Raw genomic sequence first — 15,684 nt, 5'->3', positions numbered from 1 at the left:
GTGTGGATACATTAAGACTCTTCAAAAGATTGACTTTTTCTCCATTTAGTTGCTGACCTAGAACCATGGTTTGTCCTCTTCTTCCTTCCAGGCTTGCAAAATAGGTTATGAAATAAGGTTTGAAATACATATATCATAGTGTAAAAATGTTAAATCATCACTCTCTATGGCAGGGATTCTCAATCACGGTCCTCAAGGCATGCTAACAGTCCAGGTTTTAAGGATAGCTATGCTTAAAGCACTGGTGACTTAATTGTCATTATAATTATTTATTTTTGTCAGTTATTTTGATTTAACCATCGGTGCTCAAGGACTGAGGACTGAGGTTGGGAAACACTGTTCTGCGGAGTACACCTGCTGCACAGTATGGTAAATGTGCTTTAAAATTAAACTAGAATGTAAAAATTTACATTTTTATTGTAAGGATGTCTAACAAAGTGATATCTTACAAAGGGCATCTTAAATATATTAAACATTACAATTCTCTTCTTGTACATATGAATATATTTTTTTAATTAGTAACACTTTAATGAAATTTAAGACTTAGCTCCATATAGCTGTTCATTCCAATCAGCAAATAATAATTTCAGTAAACTCTGCCCATACAACAGGCTGAAGAACATGGAATGCAGCAGGCCTGACATTTACATACTTACTTCCAGTTTGAACGCCAGTCCAACAAACGGTTGCGAGTCATCTCTGTCAGAGCTCATTAAAAACTTTGTAGATTCTTCTGAACTTCTGAAAAGTGAGACAAGTTACATTGGGGGAGATGTACTAAGCCTGAAAAGTGATAAATATCACTGTGATAAAGCACCAGCCAATCGGCTCCTAACTGCCATGTCACAGGCTGTGTTTGAAAAATGACAGTTTGGAGCCAATTGGCTGGTGCTTTATCACAGTGATATTTATCACTTTTCAAGCTTAGTACATCTGGGCCATTATGTGTAGTAAACAAGGACAGAGAAAGATACAGTTTAATTTTAGGACAGTCAATGTATCCGAAGTATCAACTCCCATAAATAAGGACGCATTTCACAATACATGGGGGGGGGGGGGGGGCGGTGATGCACGGAGGTTTTGCTGGAATTGTATAGTAGGTACAGATGTATTTCTCACACATACATCAAAACATGCAAAGTCAGAATAAAAACTCTAGAGCGGTAATGGGCAACAGGCACCCATCAAGAGGTCAGCAGCTTTGTGACCCTGCAGCAGGTGCCACCTAGGCCGGCAGTCAGAATACGGATGCTGGAATCCCGCCACTATTCAGACTGCCGACACCGGCATCCCAAATAGGTTCACCATCTCAGCACCGGAATCCCGACAGCCGGGATGCCGAATGAGCAGACACCGGCCCACAGGAGAGGTAAGCTAGAGCATCTATGCTCCTGCAATGAGTTATTTTGTAAAGCAATGAATAAGACTAAATGTAAATGGAGCAAGTGACCTCTCAGCGCAATGCAGGAACATTATACAGCACACCCAAACATTTGTAACTTCCCATATCACTCCCAAGTGCAACCAAAAGTAATTAGAATTATGATGCATTATTTTTAGATGTGAAAAAACACATAAGATGCAATAGGCAATGTATGTAATAAACAAAGAACATGCAAGAGACAATATACATGACGGAGCAGACATGAATACATTAGCATATATTGGGGTAAATTTACTAAGGTGGGAGTTCATTTAGAATGGGTGATGTTGCTCATAGCGACCAATCAGATTCTATTTAACATGTATCTAGCTGCTTTTAGAAGATAATAGATAGAATCTGATAGGTTGCGATGGGCAACATCACCGGTTATAAAAAAAAAAACCTCCCACCTTAGTAAATTTACCCCATTGTTTTCAAGGACTGACAGAAAAGAGGTACATATATAATTCACATATTGTTAATCATTTAAATACTGTATTCCTCAATAAAAGGCATTGAGGGATTCAATTAGGGCCCTGCAGCCCAGCAAAATAAATCCTTGATGAGTCTACTTTTCTCTTTAACAAAAAAATAAAACTATGATGCGTTACCGCGTTTCCTCTCCAAACTATGTGCACAGATAAGGTTAAATCTTTGCCTGTTATTTCATTATAGAAACATAGGCTCAGCACTTAGGGGTCTATTCATGAAGCAGTGAAAAGTGTGGAGAAGTGAGCCAGTGGAGAAGTTGCCCATGGCAACCAATCAACATTGAAGTGACATTTATAATTTGCATACTATGCAATTGTACGGAGCAGCTGATTGGTTGCCATGGGCAACTTCTCCACAGACTTACTTCTCCACTCTTTTCACTACTTCATGAATAGACACCATAGTCTCCCTACAATAAATGTTCGGCAAGCAGGTGGGGTTTTGTTTATTTTTAATACCTTTGATATACAAAATAGCAAAACAATACAATTCAAATTGTTAACTCTATTGACTTACTCTTTATTGAGAATAGCATAATTTGATACTTCCGATGGGTTTGGAAGATACTCTAACAGGGCATCTAGGAGAAGTTGGATACCCTTATTTTTAAGGGCACTTCCAACTAGAACAGGTGTAAACAGCCTCTTCAGAGTGGCTCTTCGGATAGCTTGCTGAAGAACAAAGCATTAGTTAGATCTACACTACAAATGAGGAAAACCAAAAAAAGTTTAAGAAATTTGGATTCGGAACCATTTGTTTTTTGCTGCTCACCTTTAATTCAGCAGTAGTGGGTTTTCTTTCCTCCAGGAACATCTCCCCTAAAATTTCATCAGAATTAGCAACACTTTCTATCAGTTCTTGCCGCCTATCTGCTACCTCAGCTCTGAACTCCGCCGGAATGTCTTCAGAACGCACATGTTGCCTTAAATTAACATTAAAGTACCTTGTGTTAAAATACTGTAACATTAATAACACCACCAACAACAGAGATACACAGAAACAATGAAATGCACATACCCAAACTCTCCATCAAAATACACGGCGCGTTCCTCCACAAGGTCCAGAATTCCTTTAAAGTTACTCTCAAGTCCAATTGGAATTTGGACAAAAGCTGCATTATGGTTTAATTTAGCCCTGATAAAAAAGTAAAACGGTTGACTCATGCACTGTAATTGCTATATTTTTTTATTTTTACTTTCTATCTTTTGAAATGCATATGGAGCGCTCACTCACTTTAGTTGCTGCACTGCCCTAATGGGATTAGAACCCTGTCTGTCCAATTTGTTGATGAACGTTAGGAACGGCACATTGTATCGCTTCATTTGTCTGTTCACAGTCATGGTCTGGCACTGGACCGCTCCAACAGCGCACAAAACAAGTACTGCCCCATCCAATACTCTCAGGGCTCTTTCTACTTCAATTGTGAAATCCACATGCCCTGGTAGATTAGAAAACACAGTATTCAATAATAAGAAAAGCTATCTGATCACACTGTGCAATTATATATGACAATTAGATTCAAATAAATACATCAATGGACAAAACGTATTCATACGCAAACCATACTAGTTATTTAAGTCATTTAATATTTGTTTTCCACAACATGTAAACTAAATCCATGAACTGAACCCCTATCTTTAGATGCAGTGATAGAGATGCTGATAACTTAAAAATGTACTACTGTACGGCGATGGAGCAGGCCCCCTTCTATGACTCCTCTTCCCCTTAGAATTAGAGTCAGACAGTTACTGACAGCCACCGAAGGAGCAGTACTTCTGTGTACCTCAGAAAGCCTGATGATGTTATCAGGGTGAGCCCTACTGTGGCTCTGGCTCAGTAATAGGACAGTGTGTAAAGATATGTGTTTGATTAGGTGTAGGTACATGGGGAAAGCGTGTGATGAATAAAGCTTCCACTATTTACATCCCCACCTTTATAAGGTGTGATATGGTTACTGTCAACCAGTAGTACACCATCACAGTTCTGAAAAGGTTTGCACAAACTGACTGAGTGTATGATACAAGATTACAGAGCTCCACCTTTCCAGGAAACATGTCTCCCCTAAAGCAAGCAACGATTCCCCCGTACATGTTAAAAATATGCTGGTGAAATCTGTGCTTCGTTTAGACATTTGTCATGTGTTGTAATTTCACCAACACAATCTAGTGCACTGAAAGCACACTACAACTCATGAGAAATAGCTCACGCTGCGTTCTGAAATGTAAAGCAAGCCAAGCCAAGGATACCTGAATGAAAGGACACTGTTCAGAAAAACAATATAGCTTATAAACAGGCTGTATTTCCCGGTATCCGGTCTTTAGGTCGACACACATTAGGTCGACCACTATTGGTCGACATGGTCACTAGATCGACATTGACACGGTCGACATGGGGGGGGGAGTCGACATGAGTTTTTCTAAATTTTTCCCATTTGTTGAACTATTTCATACTTTACAATCCACGTGGACTACGATTGGGAATAGTAACCTGTGCAGAGCACAACAAGGCACCTTACCCGAAGCATGGTGAGTGAAGCAAGGGGATACGGTGCACTAATTGTAAAGAAAAGAACACCATTTTTTTTTTTTTTAAATCTCATGTTGACCTTTTACCATGTCGACCTAATGACGGTGTTGACCTAGTGGTATATTCAATTGGTGTTGGGGTAATTTCCGTCGATACCAAGCCAAACCCAACAGGTTTGGCCCGTTCCCGACAGTGTCAATCCGACTTTTTCTTTTATGTCGGCTTGACATTGTCGGAAACTGGGCTAAAACCTGTCGAGTTTGGCCCCGCTTCAGACAATCCACGCGGCTCAAGCCGCCAATCCACGTGTATTATGTGACTTGTCGGAAAAACTGAGCCCGGATTGAATAGGTCGGAACCCCTTCCAACCTATTCCAGTCGGAAACTGACGTCTTTCCGACAAGACGGCAGTTTCCAACTCTAACTGAATATACCCCCTAGACACTTTCGACCAATAGTGGTCGATCTAATGAATGTCGACCCTATGACCCACACCCGTTATTCGCATTCAGTGGTATTTTTTATGTGCTTTATACTGGAAACAATACAATATACAGTATAAACCAACAGTAGCAGCATGCTTTTCTGAAAAAAAAAGCACACACGGCAGCAGCAAAGTGCTACCGCAAGCAGCAAAACAATACTGCTCATATCAGATTGTACTGGATTATAGACATTCTATATCTGTATGTTCTCTTCTCTGGGATCCGGCACTGTACCTGGTGTGTCAATTATGTTGATGTTTGTGTTTTTCCACATGGTGTAGGTGGCAGCAGACTGAATGGTGATACCTCTCTGGCGCTCCAATTCCATTGAATCCATAACAGCACCCACACCATCTTTACCTTTCACCTGAAATGGAAAGATACCATTTCATATGTTTATATTTCATATATTTCATTTCATTTTACCATATGTTAAATAAATCATTGCTCCCATATGAAAACTTGAGAACATCAGATAAGTAACAAGATGTCATATGCAGATCTACTCGTTATGGTGTCTTATTACATGACTGATATTGTCTGCTCACTTTTAAATGTCTAAGTACCTATTTAACTTATTCAGGTAAATGAGAATTGAAACATAACGGGCATAAAAACTGTACAGTCCATAGAGGTCATGAGTTCAATTCCCACCATGGCCCTAACTGTGTGGAGTTTGTATATTCTCCCCATACTCCGGTTTACTCCCACAATCCAAAAATATACTGGTAGGTTAATTGGCTCCCAACAAAAAATAAGAATTTACTTACCGATAATTCTATTTCTCGGAGTCCGTAGTGGATGCTGGGGTTCCTGAAAGGACCATGGGGAATAGCGGCTCCGCAGGAGACAGGGCACAAAAAAGTAAAGCTTTACTAGGTCAGGTGGTGTGCACTGGCTCCTCCCCCTATGACCCTCCTCCAGACTCCAGTTAGGTACTGTGCCCGGACGAGCATACACAATAAGGGAGGCATTTTGAATCCCGGGTAAGACTCATACCAGCCACACCAATCACACCGTACAACTTGTGATCTAAACCCAGTTAACAGTATGACAACAGAAAGGGCCTCTTAAAGATGGCTCCTTAACAATAACCCGAATTAGTTAACAATAACTATGTACAAGTATTGCAGATAATCCGCACTTGGGATGGGCGCCCAGCATCCACTACGGACTCCGAGAAATAGAATTATCGGTAAGTAAATTCTTATTTTCTCTATCGTCCTAAGTGGATGCTGGGGTTCCTGAAAGGACCATGGGGATTATACCAAAGCTCCCAAAACGGGCGGGAGAGTGCGGATGACTCTGCAGCACCGAATGAGAGAACTCCAGGTCCTCCTTTGCCAGGGTATCAAATTTGTAAAATTTTACAAACGTGTTCTCCCCCGACCACGTAGCTGCTCGGCAGAGTTGTAATGCCGAGACCCCTCGGGCAGCCGCCCAAGATGAGCCCACCTTCCTTGTGGAGTGGGCTTTTACAGTTTTAGGCTGTGGCAGGCCTGCCACAGAATGTGCAAGTTGAATTGTGTTACAAATCCAACGAGCAATCGACTGCTTAGAAGCAGGTGCGCCCAACTTGTTGGGTGCATACAATATAAACAGCGAGTCAGATTTTCTGACTCCAGCCGTCCTTGCAATGTATATTTTTAAGGCTCTGACAACGTCCAACAACTTGGAGTCCTCCAAGTCGCTAGTGGCCGCAGGCACCACAATAGGTTGGTTCAGATGAAATGCTGATACCACTTTAGGGAGAAAATGCGGACGAGTCCGCAGTTCTGCCCTATCCGAATGGAAGATTAGATAAGGACTTTTATAAGATAAAGCCGCCAATTCAGATACTCTCCTGGCAGAGGCCAGGGCTAGTAACATAGTCACTTTCAATGTGAGATATTTCAAATCCACCTTTTTCAATGGTTCAAACCAATGGGATTTGAGGAAATCTAAAACTACATTTAGATCCCACGGTGCCACCGGAGGCACCACAGGAGGCTGTATATGCAGTACTCCCTTGACAAAAGTCTGGACCTCAGGGACAGAGGCCAATTCTTTTTGGAAGAATATTGACAGGGCCGAAATTTGAACCTTAATGGATCCCAATTTGAGACCCATAGATAATCCTGATTGCAGGAAATGTAGGAAACGACCCAGTTGGAATTCCTCCGTCGGAACCCTCCGATCCTCGCACCACGCTACATATTTTCGCCAAATGCGGTGATAATGTTTCACGGTGACTTCCTTCCGTGCCTTAATCAAGGTAGGAATGACTTCTTCTGGAATGCCTTTCCCTTTTAGGATCTGGCGTTCAACCGCCATGCCGTCAAACGCAGCCGCGGTAAGTCTTGAAAAAGACAGGGACCCTGCTGTAGCAGGTCCCTTCTCAGAGGTAGAGGCCACGGTTCGTCCGTGAGCATCTCTTGAAGTTCCGGATACCAAGTCCTTCTCGGCCAATCCGGAACCACTAGTATTGTTCTTACTCTTCTTTGCCGTATGATCTTCAATACCTTTGGTATGAGCGGCAGAGGAGGAAACACATACACTGACTGGTACACCCAAGGAGTTACCAGTGCGTCCACAGCTATTGCCTGTGGATCTCTTGACCTGGCGCAATATTTGTCCAGTTTCTTGTTGAGGCGAGACGCCATCATGTCTACAATTGGTCTTTCCCAACGGTCTATTAACATGTTGAAGACTTCTGGATGTAGACCCCACTCTCCCGGATGAAGATCGTGTCTGCTGAGGAAGTCTGCTTCCCAGTTGTCCACGCCCGGGATGAACACTGCTGACAGTGCTATCACGTGATTCTCCGCCCAGCGAAGAATCTTGGCAGCTTCTGCCATTGCACTCCTGCTTCTTGTGCCGCCCTGCCTGTTTACATGGGCGACCGCCGTGATGTTGTCCGACTGAATCAACACCGGCTTTCCTTGCAGGAGAAGTTCCGCCTGGCTTAGAGCATTGTAGATTGCTCTTAGTTCCAGAATGTTTATGTGAAGAGACTTTTCCAGACTCGTCCATACTCCCTGGAAGTTTCTTCCTTGTGTGACTGCTCCCCAGCCTCTCAGGCTGGCGTCCGTGGTCACCAGGATCCAATCCTGAATGCCGAATCTGCGGCCTTCTAATAGGTGAGCCTTCTGCAACCACCACAGAAGTGACACCCTTGTCTTTGGTGACAGGGTTATTCGCAGGTGCATCTGCAGATGCGACCCTGACCATTTGTCCAACAGATCCCTTTGGAATATTCTTGCATGGAATCTGCCGAATGGAATTGCTTCGTAAGAAGCCACCATTTTTCCCAGGACTCTTGTGCATTGATGTACTGACACTTTTCCTGGTTTTAGGAGGTTCCTGACCAGATCGGATAACTCCTTGGCTTTTTCCTCTGGAAGGAAAACCTTTTTCTGAACCGTGTCCAGAATCATTCCTAGGAACAGCAGACGAGTTGTCGGGATTAAATGGGATTTTGGAATATTCAGAATCCACCCGTGTTGTCTTAGCACCTCTTGAGATAGTGCTAAAGCTGTCTCCAGCTGTTCTCTGGACCTTGCCCTTATTAGGAGATCGTCCAAGTATGGGATAACTAATACGCCTTTTCTTCGAAGAAGAATCATCATCTCGGCCATTACCTTGGTAAAGACCCGAGGCGCCGTGGACAATCCGAACGGCAGCGTCTGAAACTGATAGTGACAGTTTTGAACAATGAACCTGAGGTACCCCTGGTGTGCGGGGTAAATCGGAACGTGTAGATACGCATCCTTGATGTCCAAGGATACCATAAAGTCCCCTTCTTCCAGGTTCGCTATCACTGCTCTGAGTGACTCCATCTTGAACTTGAACTTTTTTATGTAGAGGTTCAAGGACTTCAGATTTAGAATAGGCCTTACCGAGCCATCCGGCTTCGGTACCACAAATAGAGTGGAATAATACCCCTTTCCTTGTTGTAATAGGGGTACTTTGACTATCACCTGCTGAGCGTACAGCTTGTGAATGGCTTCCAACACCCTCTCCCTTTCGGAAGAGACGGTTGGTAAGGCCGACTTCAGGAAACGATGAGGAGGATCCGTCTCTAATTCCAACCTGTACCCCTGAGATATTATCTGCAGGATCCAGGGGTCTACCTGCGAGTGAGCCCACTGCGCGCTGTAATTTTTGAGACGGCCCCCCACTGTCCCCGAGTCCGCTTGAGAGGCCCCAGCGTCATGCTGAGGTTTTTGCAGGAGCCGGGGAGGGCTTCTGTTCCTGGGAAGGAGCTGCCTGTTGGTGTCTCTTCCCTCTTCCTCTGCCTCGTGGCAGGTACTACAAGCCCTTTGCTCTCTTATTTTTGTAGGAGCGAAAAGGCTGCGGTTGAAAGGTCGGTGCCTTTCTCTGTTGGGGAGTGACTTGAGGTAAAAAAGTGGATTTCCCGGCAGTAGCCGTGGCCACCAAGTCTGATAGACCAACTCCAAATAACTCCTCCCCTTTATACGGCAAAACCTCCATGTGACGTTTTGAATCCGCATCGCCTGTCCACTGTCGTGTCCATAAGGCTCTTCTGGCTGAAATGGACATAGCACTCATCCGAGATGCCAGTGTGCAAATATCCCTCTGTGCATCACGCATATAGATAAATGCATCCTTTATTTGTTCTAACGACAGTAAAACATTGTCCCTATCTAGGGTATCAATATTTTCAATCAGGGATTCTGACCAAACTACTCCAGCACTGCACATCCAGGCAGTTGCTATAGCTGGTCGTAGTATAACACCTGCATGTGTGTATATATTCTTTTGAATAACTTCCATCTTTCTATCTGATGGATCCTTAAGTGCGGCCGTCTCAGGAGAGGGTAACGCCACTTGTTTGGATAAGCGTGTGAGCGCCTTGTCCACCTTAGGGGGTGTTTCCCAGCGCGCCCTAACCTCTGGCGGGAAAGGGTATAATGCCAATAACTTTTTTGAAATTATCAACTTTTTATCAGGAGCAACCCACGCTTCATCACACACGTCATTTAATTCTTCTGATTCAGGAAAAACTGTTTGTAGTTTTTTCACACCATACATAATACCCTGTTTTACGGTATCTGTAGTATCAGCTAAATGTAACGTCTCCTTCATTGCCAAAATCATATAACGTGTGGCCCTACTGGAAAATACGTTTGAATTTCTACCGTCGTCACTGGAATCAGTGCCCGTGTCTGGGTCTGTGTCGACCGACTGAGGCAAAGGGCGTTTTACAGCCCCTGACGGTGTTTGAGGCGCCTGGACAGGCATTAATTGATTGTCCGGCCGGCTCATGTCCTCAACTGACTGTTTAAGGGAAGATAAACCATCACGTAATTCCACAAATAAAGGCATCCATTCTGGTGTCGACCCCCTGGGGGGTGACATCTGCATATTTGGCAATTGCTCCGCCTCCACACCAATATCGTCCTCATACATGTCGACACCACGTACCGACACACACCGCAAACTCACAGGGAATGCTCTAATGAAGACAGGACCCACTAGCCCTTTTGGGGAGACAGAGGGAGAGTCTGCCAGCACACACCACAAAGCGCTATATATACAAGGGATATCCTTATATTAAGTGCTCCCTTATAGCTGCTTTAATATATATATATATAGCCATTAATGTGCCCCCCCTCTCTGTTTTACCCTGTTTCTGTAGTGCAGTGCAGGGGAGAGACCTGGGAGCCGTTCTGACCAGCGGAGCTGTGACAGAAAATGGCGCCGTGTGCTGAGGAGATAGGCCCCGCCCCTTTTTCGGCGGGTTCTTCTCCCGCTATTTTTCCAGTCAGGCAGGGGTTAAATATCTCCATATAGCCCCTATGGGCTATATGTGAGGTATTTTTAGCCTTGTATAAGGTTTATATTTGCCTCTCAGAGCGCCCCCCCCCAGCGCTCTGCACCCTCAGTGACTGCCCAGTGAAGTGTGCTGAGAGGAAAATGGCGCACAGCTGCAGTGCTGTGCGCTACCTTATGAAGACTGAGGAGTCTTCAGCCGCCGGTTTCCGGACCTCTTCACGCTTCAGCATCTGCAAGGGGGTCGGCGGCGCGGCTCCGGGACCGGACTCCACGGCTGGGCCTGTGTTCGATCCCTCTGGAGCTAATGGTGTCCAGTAGCCAAGCAGCAAATCCACTCTGCATGCAGGTGAGTTTACTACTTTCCCCCTAAGTCCCACGTTGCAGTGATCCTGTTGCCAGCAGGACTCACTGTAAAGAAAAAAACCTAAACTAAACTTTCTCTAAGCAGCTCTTTAGGAGAGCCACCTAGATTGCACCCTTCTCGTTCGGGCACAAAATCTAACTGGAGTCTGGAGGAGGGTCATAGGGGGAGGAGCCAGTGCACACCACCTGACCTAGTAAAGCTTTACTTTTTTGTGCCCTGTCTCCTGCGGAGCCGCTATTCCCCATGGTCCTTTCAGGAACCCCAGCATCCACTTAGGACGATAGAGAAACAATAATTAACACCAGCGTGAATGTGTATGTGTACATGTGGTAGGGAATATAGATTGTAAGCTCCAGTGGGGCAGGGACTGATGTGAATGGCCAAATATTCTCTGTAAAGCTCTGCAGAATATGTGTGCGCTATATAAATAACTGGTAATAATAAATTACTATTATTTTATCAAGACGTTTCAAATCCTAAATTAGTCTAATCATGTGAACAGCAAAAATAACAATGCTCAGCCACCTCATTGATTGATTGCTATCGTCAACACTCTCCTTTCTAGAGCGTTACCAGAAGAATGGTTTTCAGAATAGTTTCACTTAATGTACACCTCCCCAGGAGGCCATGACACCCTATTGAGATACAACACGGTTGGCATAACCCACCTCATGCATCTGTGCTATGCGCCCAGTGTAATAAAGAATACGCTCTGTCAGTGTTGTTTTGCCAGAATCAATGTGAGCAGAAATTCCTATGTTGCGAATCCTTTCATTGGGCACTATTCCTGAGGAGCAATGTCGGCAGATGTTCAGGAGCAGCTGCAACGATAAAGAAGTCATATTACCAAAATAAAAACCATGGGTTTTAGTACATTTGTGTGGACAATAAAATGGAAATACAAAGATAAATGAGGGACATCAAGCATACTGAAAGCAAGGACTTGTACACAGGTGTTTCTCATGCATTAATCAAAAACATCCTAGAATGGTCATATATAAAACTGCTGGAACTCCATGCTTGTGTAGGATCTGTTCTCTAGGTCGACAGTAACTAGGTCAACACTATCTAGGTCGACATGAGTTTTTCACGATTTTTTTTAACCTTTTCATACTTAACGATCCATGTGGACTACAATTGGGAACAGTAACCTGTGCCGAGCGAAGCGAGCCATGGGAGGGGACACGGTGCACTAATTGGGGTTCCCGGTCACTGTACGAAGAAAACGACACCAAGAAAAAACATTAAAAAAACTCATGTCGACCTAAAGACCCTGTCGACCAATAGTGGTCGACCTAGACACTGTCGACCTAGTTACTATCTACTTTCCATACCACACCCGCTTGTACACAGTTATTGTTAGGATGGCTGCAAGGGAAAGCCACGTTTCGTTGAAAGATGGATGATTGGAAGAATGGTCAGCAAACAAGATATCTAATGTTTTGCAAGCAATAGGACTAAACATGGAACTAGTGTACCAGGGAAAATCATCATCATCATCAGTAAAGAGAAACAAAAGTGTATATTTTTGGGATAATGAGATCCATATATTTATTTAAAGCGTAGACACTGGAGCGACATGTAGACGGGCCGCCATCGGCCTGACAGATATCTCAGTCCAGACATCCAGCTGGGCAGGCATTTGATTTTGCCCTCCCTGCTGTGACATCAGCCCCCGCAGCAAGTGTGCAGAACACACAGCCAGTTGCAGCGATATATCTGCCGTCAGCTGTGCTGCACTCTACGGAAGCATTCTTTTATCTATATACTACTATATATTAATCAATTTCATTTTCACATGTATTTAGATTAATAAATGCATTTTTATTATATTATCTGATTCTTAAGCTTTATTAAGTATATACCAGAACAGCAATTTCAGATTGTCCTTTACCAGCAATAAGGTACTCAATTTGTTTTCAAAGAAGGGCTCTCGTGGGGCAAATTTTCCTGGCACAACTGGAATGCAGTTACTGCATTTATAAGGTACGGTCCGTTATCATGTCCATGCCATGTGGCAGTAGAAAGCTCCGCTCTCTTCCAGGACATGGGTCATTGCCATATAGTTTGATAAGCACTAAATTGTCCATGTGTCACAGCCTTCTGACACGACAGCTCTGAACTCCACCAAGCTTTTATTGGACATTTTGGAACAAAATCTGAGACACCACTTTGCGCCACACGTCAGTTGAGTTAAGGATAGGGATGGTCAATTATCAACATGGGATTGGTATCTCTGTGTATTATACAGAGAATAATCATGGAAATAATATCAATCTCTTTCAGGGTTTTCACACGTGCAACTGTGGAGTTAGGGAAATCTTACACATACTGTATGTAGGCTTACCATATTATGCCTTTAAACTGGGACACTCATGAATTACACAGGTTCTGTGGCTGATTAAAACTAGGTGAATTGCAGGCTTGTAGTCAGCCAGCCCCAGTACAATGTACTGAGGTTTGGTACTTTGTGCATGCGCCAGACCCGCATTGCGCATGTGCGGTATGGGTCCTGCGTCACTGCACTACGGCTGCGGACATAAGTAAATTGACAGTCTAGTTATTTAGGAGCAGTGCCAGCAGTCATTTTCCAGATCAAAGGCATGTCTCCTTCGTTTTGGGGGAGTGCAAAGACCTTGTTCTCCATCAAAAGACATATACTTCCTGGGCTCTTGGTTTGAGCTGAGGTGGCCGGCTTGCATGACCGCATGGGTCACACGGGTTTGGTATGATATACCGTCGCCATGGTTGCCGAACGTCAGGAACCCGACATTGGCATCCTGGGCGCTAGAATCTCTCGCGAGGCGGGGGGGGGGGGGGTTCACAACGAAGCCCCCTTGCGGGCTTGCTGCGTGTTCGGTGGCAAGCTATGCTCGCCACAGGTTCTATTCTCCCTCTATGGATGTCACGGACACCCATAGAGGGGGAATCACCTACCTCGACGGTATAAAGGCGCCGGTATGGTGCTCCTGTCGGTATCCCGATGAGCGGTATGTTAACCGCATACTGGTCACACAGCCACCCAAAGGTGTTGCAGCGGATCCGACACTGTGTCTGATCACAAATACATGCAGAAAGCATCTACTTATACCAGACACCTCCTGCTATATTACCATATTAGTGCTATCGCTGCTGCTTCTAAGCAGGGGCCATGCACCCTCCAACTACATCTGAATTAGGCACAGTCTGCACAGGAGCACCATTCAGGATTACAGGGGTCTATGTACTGAGCCTTGGAAAGATATAAAGTGGAAGGAGATAAGTAGCAGACAATCAGCTCTGTCTCATGTCATGTTATAGGCTGGGATTGAAAGATGAAATTAGGAGCTGATTGGCTGCTACTTATCTCCTTCCACTTTATCTCTCTCCCTCTCACACTAGCTGCATACTGGCACCGCTCTGCCCCTACCAATGAACACACCACAGCGCTCTCTATGTAGGGCTGCTCCGTGCCATGACACAGTGGGTAAGCAAGTGACAAGACTGTCAGAGCATGCAGGCATTTGTGTTTTGTAGTAGAACAGCACCACACACATACATGGTGATGTGTGTATGAGATCTCCTCCCACCTGGTGCCGAGCTGTCACCCGGCTGTGACCGGAGAGCTGGCGGCCGACCACCGGGACCGCACGGAGAAGACGCAGCATGGTTACCCGGCTCCCTGTGAAAGTCACGCTGATCTCTGGTCAGGGTACGGGAAGCGCTTCCGGCAGTCAGGGAAGCCGGCAGGGGTCACCGCAGTCACTTCCGGTATCTGGAACGCACAGGGAATTACCCCGGATGTACTGCCGTGCGGCGAGTAACACATTGTAACACATTATTACTACCGTCCCTATGGGAACTGCCTGCGCCCTCTTTCGCAGCCTGTATGTCAAAGGCCGGTGTGTGCCCGACCAAAGCATCGACCAGAGCATCGCTCACTGACAGCAGGAGGCGCCGGGAAGGAGGAAGACGCCGGGGTGTCATACAGTGTACATAGCTCCCAACATGTCCCTCTCCAGGAGGGACAGAATGCTCTGCTCCTGGACTGTCCTCTGTATGCTTACCATCACCTGTGCGGAAACACCTTTCTTATCCATTTACATGTTCAACACAGGCAATGGAAATAATAAGAATTTACTTACCGATAATTCTATTTCTCGGAGTCCGTAGTGGATGCTGGGGTTCCTGAAAGGACCATGGGGAATAGCGGCTCCGCAGGAGACAGGGCACAAAAAAGTAAAGCTTTTACCAGATCAGGTGGTGTGCACTGGCTCCTCCCCCTATGACCCTCCTCCAGACTCCAGTTAGGTACTGTGCCCGGACGAGCGTACACAATAAGGGAGGCAATTTGAATCCCGGGTAAGACTCATACCAGCCACACCAATCACACCGTACAACTTGTGATCTAAACCCAGTTAACAGTATGATAACAGAAAGAGCCTCTTAAAGATGGCTCCTTAACAATATAACCCGAATTTGTTAACAATAACTATGTACAGTATTGCAGATAATCCGCACTTGGGATGGGCGCCCAGCATCCACTACGGACTCCGAGAAATAGAATTATCGGTAAGTAAATTCTTATTTTCTCTATCGTCCTAAGTGGATGCTGGGGTTCCTGAAAGGACCATGGG

General features: G+C 44.9%; 1 protein-coding gene across 2 annotated transcripts in view; it reads right to left on the bottom strand.

Moving 5' to 3' along the window:
* Positions 1-14,832, bottom strand: part of GFM1 (G elongation factor mitochondrial 1) — a 79,374-nt gene extending 64,542 nt beyond the window's left edge. The window contains exons 1-8 of one of the 2 annotated variants that reach the window (XM_063916140.1): positions 14,638-14,832; positions 11,737-11,889; positions 5,161-5,293; positions 3,149-3,353; positions 2,933-3,049; positions 2,687-2,837; positions 2,432-2,586; positions 657-741 (exon numbers count right to left, since the gene is read on the bottom strand). In XM_063916140.1, coding sequence (XP_063772210.1) covers positions 657-741; positions 2,432-2,586; positions 2,687-2,837; positions 2,933-3,049; positions 3,149-3,353; positions 5,161-5,293; positions 11,737-11,889; positions 14,638-14,715 — 1,077 coding nt within the window. In that variant the 5' untranslated portion in view covers positions 14,716-14,832. Of the gene's footprint in view, positions 1-656; positions 742-2,431; positions 2,587-2,686; positions 2,838-2,932; positions 3,050-3,148; positions 3,354-5,160; positions 5,294-11,736; positions 11,890-14,606 lie in introns of both variants that reach the window. The other variant, XM_063916141.1, reaches the window with a different exon arrangement.
* Positions 14,833-15,684: the final 852 nt, after the last annotated feature.

Source organism: Pseudophryne corroboree, chromosome 4 (genome assembly GCF_028390025.1).
Source record: "Pseudophryne corroboree isolate aPseCor3 chromosome 4, aPseCor3.hap2, whole genome shotgun sequence".
Lineage (NCBI taxonomy): Eukaryota > Metazoa > Chordata > Amphibia > Anura > Myobatrachidae > Pseudophryne > Pseudophryne corroboree.
The sequence above is the reverse complement of the archived record's forward strand: the minus strand, read 5'-3'. Positions and strand labels throughout refer to the sequence as shown.